This window comes from Platichthys flesus, chromosome 10 (assembly GCF_949316205.1).
Source record: "Platichthys flesus chromosome 10, fPlaFle2.1, whole genome shotgun sequence".
In the NCBI taxonomy this organism is placed as follows: Eukaryota; Metazoa; Chordata; class Actinopteri; order Pleuronectiformes; family Pleuronectidae; genus Platichthys; species Platichthys flesus.
In genome coordinates this window covers 11,251,100-11,267,281 of record NC_084954.1, presented here as the reverse complement: position 1 = coordinate 11,267,281, position 16,182 = coordinate 11,251,100, and the positions used below count along the sequence as shown (strand labels likewise).

The following is a 16,182-nucleotide window of genomic DNA, read 5'->3' as shown; positions in this document are numbered from 1 at the left end:
ATTCTATTTCCTTGCAAATAATATAGATCAATACTCAAGAGACTTTTAATTCAGACAATCCTTACTCCCAAGCTGAGACGTTACAAATCACATTTGATCCAATTTTACAGAATTTTTTAATAAAAGGAGTAACCGGATATGATGCATGTGTATTTTGGGTCTAAACTTTCCTCAATAAGCTGCAAATCCTTTAAAATAATTCTCATACACTCTTTGTAAAGCAGCTTTCTTCATAAATACTCCCTAAATGTCTCTTACCTTCTCATCCAGATCCTCATCACTCTCATCCATGTCTTCGTGCTGCAGACACCACTCGTACTCAACGTGGACATGGGCGTTGAATTTCCCAGCCAGTGCTTGGTTCAACTACACCGACAAAAAACAACAACCATGCACATATAAACACAGATGACCGACGTGGTTTTCAGGAAGTGATGTGTTTGCAGATATAAGCCCGAGTCTAAACACGGTGAGCTCACCAGTTCCTCACACTGTAGGTGTTTGAGCCTGCGAGCGATATCCAGCGGCGTCTCCCCGGCTTCATTAGCTGCAAGAGAAAACAACAGAAACATATAATCACTGTATCCACATGCCACACGAGCACAAACACACAGCCCGTTTTCTTTCCTCTCTTTCCAGAGTGGTGTGAGAAATGTGTAATTTGACTGTTTCCCACACCGAGCAGCTCCCTGGTTTCTCTCTGCGGCCCGTCTCTGTGAATCTATTATGTGCTTGTGTGGCTGGTGTCAGAGCAGAGCAGATAAATTGATGTCGTGAGAAAAAGTTGCCATGGACTTTTGGCAAAGCTCAAATCTCTGGGAACTAAATGTGTAGGACTTGGAAAGAGCTGTATGAGAGAAGAATTTGTGAGAAAACAGACGTCTACTTGTAGAATCAACTGTAACTTTACAAAGACTAAAAACCATACAAAGTGTGTACCAAAATAAGGTTTATGATGCTTAAATAATAAATTTCCTATTAAAATAGGCACCTACATGTCCTGCTCATTCACCTATCAATTAATTGCAGGAATAATCCAAACTGAATCATATAATTGTACATGCACTTATAAAGAAAATCTAAGTTTAAACGGCTATTTAGCTACTTCTTAAGTCTTTTAATGGAGCATCCAGCTTTAGGAACTGAATATTTATATAGTACAATCAAATCCAGGGGTGAGAAAAATAAAGAAATAGAAAGAAAGAGGAGGAGAGAGTTGCACAGTGATGAATCATGGTTCATCCTGGTTTCCTCACCGATCTCTATGGAGGCCTTCCCCCGCAGCAGCAGTTTCAGACACTCGCTGTTGTCGGTCAGACAGCAGTAGTGTAGCGCTGTGCTGCCTTTGGCTGTCTGCTTATCCAGATTCAAACTGTCGGGGGACAGAAAAAACAGAGAGGAAAAGTTTAAATACAAACACTGGAGGCATAAAATAAAGGCTTGGTTTCTTCTGTACAGCCTCTAAGATGCACTGGATATATAACATCCTCCAATAAAAGACAAGCAAACTAAGCTTTGAGCAGAATGTCAAATATGTCTATATTATTTCTATGAAGGTTCGCATTGAGTATTAATCAGAAAATAGTTTAGTGATGATTCATCTTAAAACAAAAAAGTTTTAAGATGAATCACTTCTCCAGTTTATGTCAAAATTGGACAAATAGAGTGTTTTCATCGTGGTCTCTCCAGTGTTTTCTGCACAGTCAGATTAACTGTCAGAACTCGTTGGAGCATATTTCATTCTGCCAGTAAAAAAAGCAACTGAGGTGATGCACGGGGTTTTTTCACTGTACCTGTTCTGAGTGAGGAAGTCTACAATGTGAAGAGATGTTCGATCCACCAGTCTCACTGCGAGATGAAGGGCCGTCTCCCCTTGTTCCTGGAATAAATAAAACATTTGAATCAAGCCACTATAGGAATATGAGGTGTTTATTTAGAATCATCGATGAGCAATAACGATGCAACAGATTATTATGACTAAGAAGTAAGGTGCACTCACGTGTCCGTTGGCCAGAGGTATGGGCTCCATGAGGTCGACTCCCTCGGCGTACACCTGGATGAGGGAGAAAATGTCTCGGGCCTTCACGGCGTCGCACAGCGTGTGGAGCCGCGACATCGCCTCAGGATCCTTCTTCCTGGCAAAACGTTTCTCTGTGTATTTGGCTGTGATGAAGTCTTTCCTCGCCTGCCTGGTGGAAGATGTAAGGAGGGGGGTGTTGAGTTAAAGGCAGCAGGTGACACTGTATCACACGTGTATGTGTGATTGAGCAGTAATGTAGGGAAAGTGCCAATCGAAAGCCAAGAATTTGCTTTTGGTTAGAAATTTTACAAGAAAAAGACACAAAAGTAGAACATATTAATCTGCATACACTATGTGCTACCTTAAAATAAAGATGTAATCTATTACCTCTTATGGTTGATATTTTGATGAAGGAGCAGCGATTTTTAGGCCTCATGTCCATTTAGATTCTGTGAACCTAAGTTACTTCTTTTTTTTTTTAAACCCATTTTTCTGCAATATATCTCTTTATAAAATTTGGACTTCTGTAACATTCACTATCCTTTATTTTAAAAAACAACTCAAATCAGCTGTCCTGTTTAAGTTACGTGTCAGACAGGTTCGGAAAACAAACACAACCACTGCTCTTCTCTGTTGACACATTGATGTGATTTGTACAGCCGTGCACAGTATGTGAACAGTGGAATCATGAGATAAAACGTCAAATAAAAAAGGATTACACCTAAAATATGATGCATAAAAGCATGATGATGGATAAATACCCTGAAAAGGCCTTTTCCCTGAAGGCCAATCGTGTCATATAATTGATATTTAACATGTCATCACTGATATAAATAAGTTGGTTGAAATGTCTGCTGATCTAATGCTGATCATGCAGTTTAAAAAGACGTGGCACCGGATCATTTAGGTGTCGCCAGTTGCGGACCGGCTGTGGAAGAGTGTAATGTGAGACGAGTGAAGGAGGCAGGAGAAGTGAGGGATGAGCGGAGGAGGAGATGGAGAGAGATGGAGTGTGTCGGAGAAGAGTTGTAGGGGTGACTTACATGTCACTGGCTGGGTTGGGTTTCACCACATTTTCAGCACTTAAACAAGCCTCCATGATTTCATTAAAGCCTGCGTTCCCCACATTCTTGGCCAGCTGTGGAGCACGCACACACACACACACAAACAAACATTAAAATTGCACAACACCGATCTGATTGTGGTCAACAAAACTTTTTAACACCACGCAATCAAGACTGGAAGCGTTGAATACTGGTCGTCCAACAGGCGGTAAATCTCTGCACCAAACGGAGATTAGAAAAGCAAAAACAAAATCTCAGCTAATCTCGGTGAGGAGGGGGACAAGAGGAAGATCAACTACGGACGCCAGAAAGGTTCTTTACCAAGAGCTCCGAGGTGCTGAGTACATCCAGAGTGAGCGACTGGATCCTGGAGTAGTGGACGCCCAGCTCCCTGTGGATCCCCGAACATTCAATACAGGTGAGAATACCCAGGTTGATGGACAGCCACGTCGGGTCTGACACACAGAAAGAGGAGAGAATTAAAAGTAAGTAACACATGAGTGACACGCTTTCCTCAAGCAAAATTCACTGAGGTGAAAAAGTCATTTCTGCAGCTTCGATGTGTCCTTGTGGGAAGCTGTGGGCTCTGGATATCTGATACCTGCCTGAAGGACATTTCACTATCTCATGGCACAAATAGGTCTGAGGAAAGTGACAGAGCCAAACTGTGACTAAGTCTGGCCTAGATAAACTTCACATATCTCAGTATATATATGTATGTTGTACACTTTAGGTTTAAGAATATACATTTACACATATACATTTAGGAAACTTTATTGGTAGAAAGATTTCTTAATAGATCCGGTCTGCAAGAATTTCAGCTTTTTTTAAATCAGGGAATTAGGACAAACATACCAGTGGTTTTAACATGATTTAGCTGATAACTATGAATATGAACCACTGCTAACACTTTTCTAAGTGCATAACATTAATTTGTTAACCAAATCATATCTGTATATTTTTTTTCCACTTCTGCCATTACAGTGCACATATCACTGGCTTTACAAATTCAGGAAGTTGGAACGACCAGAAGGTCAACTCTCATATCACAGAGTTGCAGTGTGGGCAATATATCATTTTCCAGAGTTCAACATACACAACAGATATAAACAGGTTCATGCTATATATCTTGTGTTGGTGCCGCTGAATGCTGTACATCTGAGGGCACAGTGTACTGTTAATCTTTGAGGGTTTCCCAGTAAATATCATCTATTTACAATCTAAGATTGACTCTGTGCGTCACGTGGGGATGATAATGAATCTAAAAAGTTAGGAATCAATCACACTTCACACTTCTTTGGTTGAGTGATGGTGGCAGACTTCTACACAACAGCAAGTACATGTCTAGGACAGTAACTAAATGTTGCCTGGAAGTTAGAACATAAATCTAGTTTTGATTCTGTTCGTGTTTTAGTGGTTTCCCTATCTTTGCCACTCACTGGGGGCTCCACAGTCGCAGCAGACGTCATTTCCCGTCATCCTCTTCACTTCTCCGAGGATTGCCTTGGTCAGCTCCTGCACAATGTTGTTCTCGCCAAAATGCTGGTCCCCTTTAAAGGCCTGATTCAGCGCCTCCTCCTTACTGTTCTGCAGCACCGAGATCCAGCTGGTGGAGGGAAGAGACGAGACGAGATGGAGAGGGGCGTACAGGAGAAGTGAGTCAGATAGAGATGACCATAATGAAAGAGGAGAATGAATAGAAGGGCGAGAGGAGGGGCAGGGAGCAGCTGAAGCACAAAGTTTAAATTGTGAGAATGGAGTAAAAGGCAGTTAATGTGCAGGAGATGCTGGTTAAACACAAGGTCAAACAGCTGAACCGGTGAGCTGTAGGAAGCGTGTGGAAAAAGTGGTAGAGATGGTAAACAGGATGCACTTAGGCACAAGTCTGAACACACACACACACACACACACACGAAGGAAGGAAGGAAGGAAGGAAGGAAGGAAGGATGGAAGGAAGGAAGGAAGGAAGGAAGGAAGGAAGGAAGGAAGGAAGGAAGGAAGGAAGGAAGGAAGGAAGGAAGGAAGGAAGGAACAGGCACTTACATCTGACAGTCCTGGTCGTCCTCAGCCTGAAAGTGATACGTTCTGTCATCTGAAAGAAAAAAACAAACAAATAAATGAGGAGAGGAGAGAAGTGAAGTAAAGGAAAGGGAGGTAGAGCATTAATCACGGAGGAGAAGCGATGAAGTCAAAGCTTTGAGCGATTCCCCTCCGGAGGGCATTTAAATATCCCTCTGTCAGGTCGGGCTGAGGGTGAGGTGCTGAACAGAAAACCAAAAACTCTTTAAGCTCTAGTTTCTGTCTTCAGATGTGAAATGAGTCGCTAAAGGCCACGGAGAGTTTACACCACTGTATCCAAGCAACTTATATCATGAAGTTTCATAGTTTCCCCTCTTGATAATCATTGTCATCTTCTCTTCTTAATTACTTTAAAAGGGGGTCATTAGCCACACCTCACAGTCCAACCGGATTTGTTAACTTGCTCTCTTACTAGTGAAGCATTTGTAGTTAGAACCTCCAAATGGAGAAAAGATGAGGGAAAAGGGGATCTATGTGGCACCTGCTCAACCAGGTGAGCTATTGGGCGGTAGAGAGATTTGAGGCCTTCTGCAGCGGCCAGAGGTTCGATTCCCACCAGGCCCCGCGCTGCACTTCTTCCCTGCTCTCTCTCTTGCTTTCACACCCCAAAAATTGGAGGATTACTTAAGTGATAAAAAGTGGGATGAACTTACGTGATATGAGGTCAAAGCTCCTCTTCTCATCAGGATTGTGTTTCACCTGGCAGGTGAGCAGGTTGAGTTTAGCTGGCGGCCGATTAGCCTGCCGGAGAGAAGGGAGGGTGGAGGAAACACAACAACACAAGTGAGTGAGGCTGGCGTGTTTAACCGTATCTGACGGCTGCTGGAGCAAAATGAAACACTTGATAAGCTGCTTGTGTGAGATAAACTATTGTGGGCAAGTTAAATCTTTATATGGGAAAAACTTGAGTTAAGTGAGGCTCGGCTGAGAGGTGATGTGAGAAGAATGCTAACTGGTGACCTCGGCCTGTGATCACCGATGCTCTGCTGTTTATGTATTCAAGCCAGCGAGGGGAGAGAAGGCCTGGAGCCAGGACACTGAAACTGATGTGGGTCAGGTGGCAGAGTGGAAGTGAGGCACAAGTGGAGGTCTGTTCTCGGTTTTACTCAGAGCAACCGCATCGGACTTGTCCTGTCTTCAGCTGTGTTTTCAGAGACTAGAGAGAAAGAGGTGTTAATGTTTGCTCACCGTGCCGTGTGAGATGGTGAGGTATCCGTTCTTCGCCGTGCACTTTCTCTTCTGCCAGACTTTCCTCAACCTGCAACACACAAACACAGCAATCAGTATTTCATATATACAATGGCATAGCAAACTACAAAATTCATAGAGGAGACATTTAAAGACCTTTTAATTATGAAAATGATCTGCAGATTATTCAATAATGAAAATCATCATTCTTTGCAGCCTAATTTAATCAAAACTTACCTTCCTATTATGAAGAATCTTTATATTAATGTGCTCATAACATATTTAAAGTTCGTTACTATAGAATCTGACGTCTGATCTTTGTAAGTAGCTAAAAAATTTAAATACTCACCCGTCACTTTTCTTGAATAGGTACCCACTGCGCTCGGTGCCGTGCTCCTTGTTGCCCTGTGGCTGGTGCAGGCTGTAGGTGGTGCTCGGCCGCACCTGTGAATCCTGGGAAAAACACAGGCGAAGCAAAGATACTATTAGCTTTTTTAGACTCATTAGTAAATCTGAAAGGAGATAAAACCTTAACTAAACTAATTTATGTTTATTTATCTTTTGAATATTCAGTTTTGACAGCAATGTTACAATAGCTAGGACAAAAAAAGACCAAACACAGGTCAGGAATCTTTTGTGAGTGATGTTATTTCCTGTGGGACATCATGACGGATTCTGAAGGCCAGCATTGGCAGGACATTAATGACCTTGTTGGTACACACACATACACACAGTCAAAGGAGCAGGACTGTTGCTATAGTTCAAACATTTCTCACTGACACGTCATTCAAACTCAACAGTTGAACTAAAGGCAACAAAAGAACTGAAACATGAACATAAATGATCATCTAGATTCTAGGGTAAAGGAACAGATATCATCTAGTCCTGTAACTGCAACAACACCGACACGAGGATGAGGAACATGATGCAAACGACCAGGATTTACATGAAGTCCACTTACTCTCCTGGACTTGTTTCACAAAAGATGGAGGCAGTGGAAGAGAGAAGAAAACAATTTTCAGATGAGACCAGGAGCTGCTGCAGCAGTTAGCAGCATATTTCATAATTCCTAATAATTAATTAAATAAAAAGTCATCAAACAACAGGGTACACTTCAATAAACTACATTTATATTACTTTTCTAGTCTTAGCGAATGCTCCAAGGGAATAAACAGTGCAAGTCTCACTCTCATTTACAAAGTGCTTCTATATTCTGCACTTCATATCACACACATTTACACTCATTAGGGTTCAGTGTGTGATCAGTTAGTGGCCTGAAGTGTTTGTAATGCTCCCAGTCATCATTTTTTTTGGGGGGGGGAATAAAGTTGTTTGACTGGCCTTTTCTTAAACTTTGAAAAGTCAAGGAAGACCTTCAGCACTGTGCGTTTTGCGTGCGTACATTTGTGTGTGTGTGTGTTACCTCTTTCTGCTCCACCTGTAGCGCCGACTTGAGGACGTCTCGCAACTGAGTCAACTGCTTCCTCTCCACATCCTGCACCTGCTTTATCTGAAGTGAAGGAAGATAAAACAGGAGAGAATGAAAATAAATATTTGTAAATCAGAGAGGAAAATAAAACGTGAAAGTTAAGACATTGGGGTTTGTTGAGGTTCTCACTGTGTGTAGATCTGTGGACAGTTTCTCTATGGAAGGCTTCAGGTTGTCCACAGCTTTAAGACCATCCTGAAAGAAACTGAACGAGAAGCACATCATGTTTCATATTGATATTTTTAATAGCATAAAAATATATTTTTCTGAAGATGGGAATCACATTTATATGTCTTACTTGCACTGTGCATGGAAGTACTTGATGAGGTTCTGCAGCAGGTCCACTCCCTTGTTGATTTTGATCTCATTGACTTTGAGGAGATACTGTAAACATATTGAATACAGATGAGTTTAGGCAGAGTCAGGCCAAGTTCACTCAGAGGGGAAAAGCAACTGGGGCTTCATATCAAACAGACGCATCACTTTCATCTCATGTCTCGACACGTCAAAGTAAAAATCTACATCTTTCAAGCGAAACTTCATTAAAATGAAAAAATGAAACAGAAAAATAGCTAATGTAATGAATTCAAGCTTTGCAGAAGTTTGGCAAAGATGAACTTTTTGGAATCTAAAGCATAAAAACAAACTAGAATGGAGAATCAGTGGAGCACATAGGTCCAACAGTCTCATTTAAATTAAATAAAGCCGCACCAAATTGCACAAACTCAAAGATATCAGTCCTCTCAGCGGGCCTGTTCATTCATTAAGATCCTGCATTATTCCTTGGGAGATCAACAAAAAAGTTGTTTGATCCCCCCGACAATTCGGTCCATCAGTTTTCGTTGTATTCCTGCTAAGAAATAGGTGATGATGAAAACATAAACTCTGTGGTGGAGTCAAATATAAATACTCTTTTAGTCAAACCAACCTCACACATCTGCAACTGAAAGAATCTCCTCTCCTTCTCCATCTCCTCAGCGATCTCCGCCCCGCTGATTTCTGTCCGGATCATCCCGTGCTGCCTCGCGTGCTCCTTCTTCTCCTTCTCTATCTTGGTGCTGTAAGGAAGTGACATCACAGGAAATTAAAGAGCACATCACACATCCGTGACCGCGCCACAGAATGCATATAAAGTGATGTATTGTGTCAAATCAGCCCTGTTGTTGTCTGGCAAACAAATAGAGGGGATCAATGCTTTCACATATACAATAGTTATTGGGCTAGAGATGGTTAAACTACCAGAATGGTTAAAATAACAGGGATTGTTGGTTAATTTAATGTCAGTCAAAGCATATTCACCTCTGTTGTCGCAGTGATATGAGGATTTAGAATAAAGAGGATTTGTGATGAGGACAAGAAGCTTCCCCATGAAAAAATTTGGAATCTGCTTCTGGGGAGATGTTTCACACGCTACGTTGCCTGTCAGTCAGTGCTCAGGGCTGATTCATCACAAAGACCGTTAACTCTGCATACAGCATCTCCCGCAGGCAGTCAGGAAACGACAGGAGGGGGGGGCACCAGTCCATGCAAGAAGGGGCATTCTTTTTATTTCATATGCTGCTTTAATCACAGCATATTTCCTGTAAAAAGGATGCAGCAGTCTGTTCACTCCCTGCGCGGCGGAAGGAGATTGTGTCGGTGACTGAGCCGTTTGAAAACTGCGCCGCCTGGTTCATGTGTGTCTATAGACAGACTCGACCCACTGATGTCTGATTGAGGAAAAGCTGTTTATACACTTGAAGCATCAAAGACGGACGTGTGGTGTGACTGATGCGAGCCAGCTTTGGATTTAAAAACAAACCAACTGCTCTTCAAGGAATAGTTCAACATTTTAGGAAATATGCTTCTTCACTTTCTTGCTAAGCTTTGGATTCCTTGGTTGCGTGCCCGTCTACCTCAAGGTGCAAGGAAAAAGCTCCAGGATGTTATTGCTGTTATTTTTTTTGTTTACACATTTCAGCTTTTGTGCGGCTCAAACTCCCTCTGTTAACTTAGATTTGACACCTTGTCCGAGGTTCAAACTATGACTAAATGCCGCCTTTGTCATGGCCTTTACATGTTAAATAGTGCCAGTTATGAATGAAAAGCTTTTGGGCCATGTTAAGAGAAGACCAAGTTAAAGTTGTTTTTAATAAGGTAATCAACCATATAATGAAAACTTAAATACATAACCTGAAGGACTAATACAAAAAGCTGTGACAGCTTTCAGTTTTGGTCTTAAACTTGCGAACGTGCAAGATTTCATATCGCTGCGAGGACACTGCTGGCCGTTGTCAGCACATGAATCTTCAGGCCTGGCAGCATTACAGCATCATCAGGGCTGCAACTAATAGCGAGACACATGTTAGCCAGGCTTACTGGCTCCTGGCCAAACTGACGGTCGTTCAACTGATGATGAGGCAGAGAATTCACTTTCAGTCCTGTCACCTCAGGAAGGGAGTCAGCACAAAATTACAGGACTTTGGGGCTTTCTATGTTCTTTCTGCATTTAAATTGCATTGAGTTAGTAAATAAATCAAACATTGAACTCCTTCCTGACTCGACAGCATTTAAAGTGAGATGATCTCCAATCTGGAGTGTCTGATGCACGCAAACCAAAAAAGGCAAAATCAGAAATCAAATAAATTTCATCTCTCTGTGGCTGTGATATGAAAAGAGACTCTTGCTGTGTAGCAAAAGTAGACAGCAGAGAGATCCCTGATAAAGTAGAGCGACAGCACAGGGTAGGTTCGGTGGTTTTTCAGATCAGGCACACAACTGCTGGACTCTATTGATGGCTTCAGTTTCCCATCAATAGAGTCAAATCAAAAGAATAAGTCGGGCCGTAGAGGAACAGTCACGAAGCATCCGGCTGAGTTCTGAACGCCAGTACAAAGTCTGCACTGTCCGATCCAAACGGTTTGGAGACGAGAGGCATTATTACCCTTTCAGTAAAGAATGTCCTTTGCAGCTTGTAAAATATATGAAAGTGCTATAAAAGGTTGTGTGTTCTGTGCATGCACAATCACAGTGAGGAAGAGGAGAGGCGGCAGTGAGGGCTGGTCATTCACATTATCAGGGATGTGTTGACAGTTAGACACAGGGGGAGATTAGAGAGGGAGAGTTAGTCCGGACAAGTCGGACAGAGACAAGACACAAACGGCACATTTAAATTCGACACATGGCATCACAGATACGGATTAGTTTGACAAACGGATTGAACTCCTGAACACAATTTTAACAAATTGCAGCAGGTCCACTCCCTTGTTGATTTTGATCTCATTGACTTTGAGGAGATACTGTAACAAAGTTGTTTAGATTCTTACACTTTAGTTTCGTAGTCCTTCCAGGCTTTGTCAAAAGGCTTTTTTAGATCCTGTGAAAGAAAAACACAAAAAAAAAGACATATTTTAAACAATAGTAAGCAATATAGAGCTGAACTGATAGTTAATTAATCAATTTCTTTAACATGAAATAATCACTACCATAATTATACGACAGAAACCATTAAAATACCTACGGTTATGTCAAGTATTGTAATTGATCTAATAACATAAATAAAAATAACCCTTAGTTGCCGACATTAACCCAATGAAATTCACCAAGTTAAAAGGAAACAACTAATGCAACACCTGTTTCAAACCAGAAAAGGAATTTCAAAGGTCGAACCCACACGTTCACAAAGATGACACCATCATGACCACTACAGGCGGATAATTGACTTTCTTACTAACTAATGAACATAGTTACTGCAAGTGTGTGTGTGTTCGTTTGCAGGTGTGTGTTTCACCACAGTGTGAATCAGTACGCTGAATCACCCTCCTCCCAGTCGGCCCACAGCTGTCTGAGCAGGGACCTGGGTGAGGTCACATGGATGGTTTTTCTGGAAAGGCAGGAGCGTGGCGCGATTTCTGGCAACGCTGATTCCTCATTGTCACAGGGTGTGATCTCAATAGCTGCTCGAGCAAAATGCTTGATTAAACCTCATCGCTACCGCAGTGGCGCTGATTTAGGAGCGATTAGGACAAACAAAAGCAGACGTTACCGGGTGCAACTGCCTGTGTCACTCCGTACAACAAGAAACACAATTCTGCAACAGGAATTGTGGACTAATAACAGAGAGCAGATGCCAAGCTCAATTGCTTGCAGCTCAAACAGTAATCAAGAGAACCATGATGCATTTAACTCCACTTTGTAATTAAATCCCCCAAACTACAGCGAGCACCTGCTGAAACATGGCGTCGGAATGAGATTCTGAACGCTAACAGCTTAGCACAAAGTGGTTAAGCAGAATTCACGTCAAGCGTATTGCACATTTCTGTGTGGTATATGTAAAACACACACACACACAAACACACATGCATCTCTGTTCTGCAGTAATGTGACCGTTAAGAGCCGCAGAGAGGACTGTGATCCCACTGTTGACCTCTGCTTCAAGAGCAGAGGAGTGGCTGGCTCAACCTGTCAGCTCACAGGATCACGGTCTGGTTCGCCGGGCCACGTCAAGGAGCACTCAGCCATTCACTCAACCGGCTCAAGGGGAGAAACCAACAGAGGAAACTGAGCGTAAACATAAAAAAAAAATATAGTGGAAAAACTGACCAAGCAAAGAGAATAAAGGCAGTGGGAAGGAGGAAGCCGCAAAAAAACGAGCTGCAGGTCAAAAACGTAGCCAGAGAAAAAAAAGAGAGGTTGAATGGAAGGAAATGTCAGCACCGGAGAGAGGAGAAAGATGTAACAATGGCTAAAAATACCAGATGCAGGCATCGCTGGGCAGGGAAGGGCAGAGCCGAATAGTTCAAAGCACTGGGGCAGAGCACTCCCTGAGAGAGACGAGAGCTCTTAGCACCCTGTCTGAAGGACGGAGGAGGAATGAGGAGGAATGTCATGCCATTGACAACGACCTGGATACACAAAGTTATCACCTCTTACTTCTTACCACACATGTCCAGGAATGGCAGCTCCTGTTCCACATAACTCTCACCTTCTCCCACTGCTGGACCAAATGTGCTACCTGGGCCGCAGCAATGAGGGAGTTCGGTCTGGATCAGAAGCACTCTAGTGGTATCCAGTCATGTCAATAGTGTAACTAGTATCAGGAGGTTTTGAGATATCCCTCCTCTCCCACTAGGGGTGTAACGGTACCGACAATTTGCGATTTGGCACGTACATCAGTTTTGAGGTCACGAAAAATACAGAAACTTAAAAAAATGTCTGTATTGGGGTAAAAATTGGGGTGAAGATAAGTTGTCTATCTGTATAGCTCGACACCGGAATTAAATACAAATGGCTGAACTTACACTTGAATCCATTATTAGTGCTGTTAGTTAAAACCTAGTTCAACAATCACAGATGCTGATGTTTTAGGTGATAGCAGAGTATGGAGTATTCAACTAAAGGAGGACCAACGTTCAACGGTGACCTGCTCTTATCAACAATCTCAAAAAGCGTGCACGCATGAGAGGTTTACGGATGTTCGCGGTCCACTGAACCACAAAGAGGCAGGACACAGCTGGACTAACATCAGTCCAGAAGCATTAAACTCAGCCCCCCCCCCCCCCCCGTCCTCACACCAACACAGTAGATTCTGCTACAACCATCCAGACTCTGTGACTGAATGGTGATAAGCTGATATGACTCATGGTGGGTTAGAAACACAGACTGGTCAATAAGCAGCGGATGAGGAGGTCCGCTGCAGGGAATGACATCATGCCTCCGTCCACTCTGAAAGTCCGCTGTTAGCGGAACGTCCCCTTGGACTCAGCACTTTCCATTTTCCACTGACTGCGAGTGAGTGTGTGTGTGTGTGTGTGTGGTTATCGTCAGCACTAATACAGCTGGGTCTTCCAGGTACCCAACCCCTGCCTTGTTTAGTATTTCCCTCTCAGAATAAAAGGTTATTTCCCTTTCACTTAACCTGCTGTTATGTCTGCTACACTTCATCAACACTGCACCAATCATATTTTTTTTTTTACTCCCAAACCGTGCTCTGTGGTGAAATGAGCGTGGAGGTAGCTGAGGTGGAAAATGGTGGGTTTTTAAGCTGAGTGACAGCGGTGACAGGTTGCCGGGTAGAAGCCCTCTAATCACACAGCCATTAGGGGCTGACTCCCTCGAGGGTAACTTCATCGCACTCATTGCCAATGACAGCACTGACTGAATATTAACACGTTTTCAGGGAACAACGGCCACTAGAAAGCCATTAAGTCCTGAGGTAAATCAAATGAAAGGACTGGTGACTATTGTAGCTGCCACACAGATGCATTAATTGCGGTGCTTTTTTTCTAAGATACCAGATTGCTCCATTTACCACACTCTCCTGAAAGTATATTCCTACCTCGGGCTCCCTGCTGAAACCTTCTATTGAGAAAAATTAGCATTAATTTTCAATTTGTTTTCAAAATACTTCATGCATGTACAAGGATCACCATGTGTACATGGATCTGACATGTAAACATTATTTGTAAACAGAATGTTGCATCTTCCACAACGGCATATTATCTTTCAGTATCTGGCTTTTCAGCATGTTTCATGTGGAATTTCAAACACACATAAATACTCATATATAGTATGAGTAATTATTATGAGTTTTTAAAATTGAATATTCTTGTTCATGTTGCTTGAATTTTGAAAACTTCAAATTCCCTGACTGTTTTTTGACCATCATGCTTGATCTGATTTTAAGGAGACTGTTGAGGTTTTTTTAATTTTTTTTAAATTGCATTTCCCAGATAATTTCTGGATTAATGGACATGCCATTCTAGTTCCATACGTTGAAGTGGGTGGTGATTGGAAAACTCATTAATCAACACTTTATATTACATATCATCATACACATGAAAATTCATTTGAGAACCAATACTGGGACTCATTACTCTCCATAGGCTTCTGTGATCTTTTTAATACGTCTCTCTTATGACATCTTTATGATACTTCATCATAGTCTGCGCCCTCCTCTCCCTGCAGTCTAAACAGCCCTGTCACACAGGTCTGGACTTCTTCCTGCTTCCCCCTCCTTAGGTACTTCCCCTGGGAGAAGACAGGAGTGAAGGAGCAGGATAATAATAGAGGTGGAGGAGAAAGATGAAGGACAGGGGAGGGGCGAGGGAAAGGCCTTGGGCTGTGGAGGTGAGCAACAGGTTGGGTAGCTGCTAACTACGACAGGAAAACCTATAACGTCTATTTCTCTACTTCCGTCTGCTTTTCACTTCTCCTCATACTGACAGTCTGAGGTTGATGGACGTTACAACAGGGGTGACATTTATGAGTGTGCAAATTCTGTGTGGTAGTCCTGAGGTACAAAATAGCCATGAGCTCATTAGCCCCATGTCAGTGGGGTAATGAGAATTATTCAAGAGCTAATGAGCAATAAGTGGGTAAGTATTATAGATGTGACCGGCTGCAGAGTGAAGGGCGATTGGCACAGGCTGAAGGAAACACGGGAAAAGGAAAGTGGAGTCAAGAGAAAAGACAAGAAGACAAAGACAGGAAATCGTGGAAGAGAGAAAAGGCCGACAGGGGCTGAAAAGAAAACACTGCACTTGAGAGATGAAGAAAAGAGCAGCAGAAGAGCGAGGACAACCGAGGAGCAACAGTTCAGAGGTTGTGACACTGCCAAGTGGCCCAGGGTCATGGGGACAAATAACCGCTCTATGGCGACCGGCCTCATTACAGAGCCAGCTTAATCACATCATACCTCAGTGAGAACCGCAGCCAATCATGTGCCTCGAGAGTGAAAGGTCACAGAGGGCCACAGACAGTAATGAGTCTGATTGTATTATACAGAGCCACAGAGACTGTTGATGAGTGTCTGTCTGGGTTCAGTCCAGTTGGTCGACACCCATGATCGCCTGACTGACTAGCCAGTGTGTTGCATCAGTATAATATGTTGCGTCAGATTTGTGATTGTTTTTACTTATTAGTCAAATCTAATATATTACACACAATTTGAAATAGGCGTTCTAGAGTTCCTGACTATGGCTTCAAAGAAAAGTATAAAAAGTAAATCAAAAATAAGTGAAACCATTGTATATCAAATAGTCGGTACCAGATGAGGAGCCATAATGGGTTCAAATGGTTTAATTTATTCTTGTTGTTCAATCTGATGGTCCTTTCAAATATAAGGTATGTTGAATGACACTTGAGAAATCCAATCCTTTCACTGCTTTAACTTAAGTTAAACGATTTTAAAGTTCATGGTAAAATATAAACATACAACATGTTGAGCGATCACAGCCTCCAATCGAGCACAACACCCACCGTGTTGAGTCTTAACATTCAGCATCATATGTACAATCAAACATCTTATTAACACTCAAACCATCATTGGGGTGAACAGAGAAGGATTTTGGCAACTATTTCGT

General features: G+C 42.4%; 1 protein-coding gene across 1 annotated transcript in view; it reads right to left on the bottom strand.

Annotated features, from left to right (window-relative positions):
- The window catches only part of asap2a (ArfGAP with SH3 domain, ankyrin repeat and PH domain 2a), a 50,493-nt gene that overhangs the window by 7,531 nt on the left and 26,780 nt on the right, over positions 1-16,182 (bottom strand). The window contains exons 5-21 of the mRNA XM_062397584.1: positions 11,146-11,195; positions 8,769-8,898; positions 8,139-8,224; positions 7,970-8,045; positions 7,775-7,861; positions 6,701-6,804; positions 6,352-6,421; positions 5,817-5,904; positions 5,128-5,176; positions 4,524-4,690; positions 3,406-3,539; positions 3,064-3,158; positions 2,000-2,189; positions 1,794-1,879; positions 1,257-1,372; positions 480-547; positions 259-366 (exon numbers count right to left, since the gene is read on the bottom strand). Coding sequence (XP_062253568.1) covers positions 259-366; positions 480-547; positions 1,257-1,372; positions 1,794-1,879; positions 2,000-2,189; positions 3,064-3,158; positions 3,406-3,539; positions 4,524-4,690; positions 5,128-5,176; positions 5,817-5,904; positions 6,352-6,421; positions 6,701-6,804; positions 7,775-7,861; positions 7,970-8,045; positions 8,139-8,224; positions 8,769-8,898; positions 11,146-11,195 — 1,704 coding nt within the window. The remainder of the gene's footprint in view (positions 1-258; positions 367-479; positions 548-1,256; positions 1,373-1,793; positions 1,880-1,999; positions 2,190-3,063; positions 3,159-3,405; positions 3,540-4,523; positions 4,691-5,127; positions 5,177-5,816; positions 5,905-6,351; positions 6,422-6,700; positions 6,805-7,774; positions 7,862-7,969; positions 8,046-8,138; positions 8,225-8,768; positions 8,899-11,145; positions 11,196-16,182) is intronic.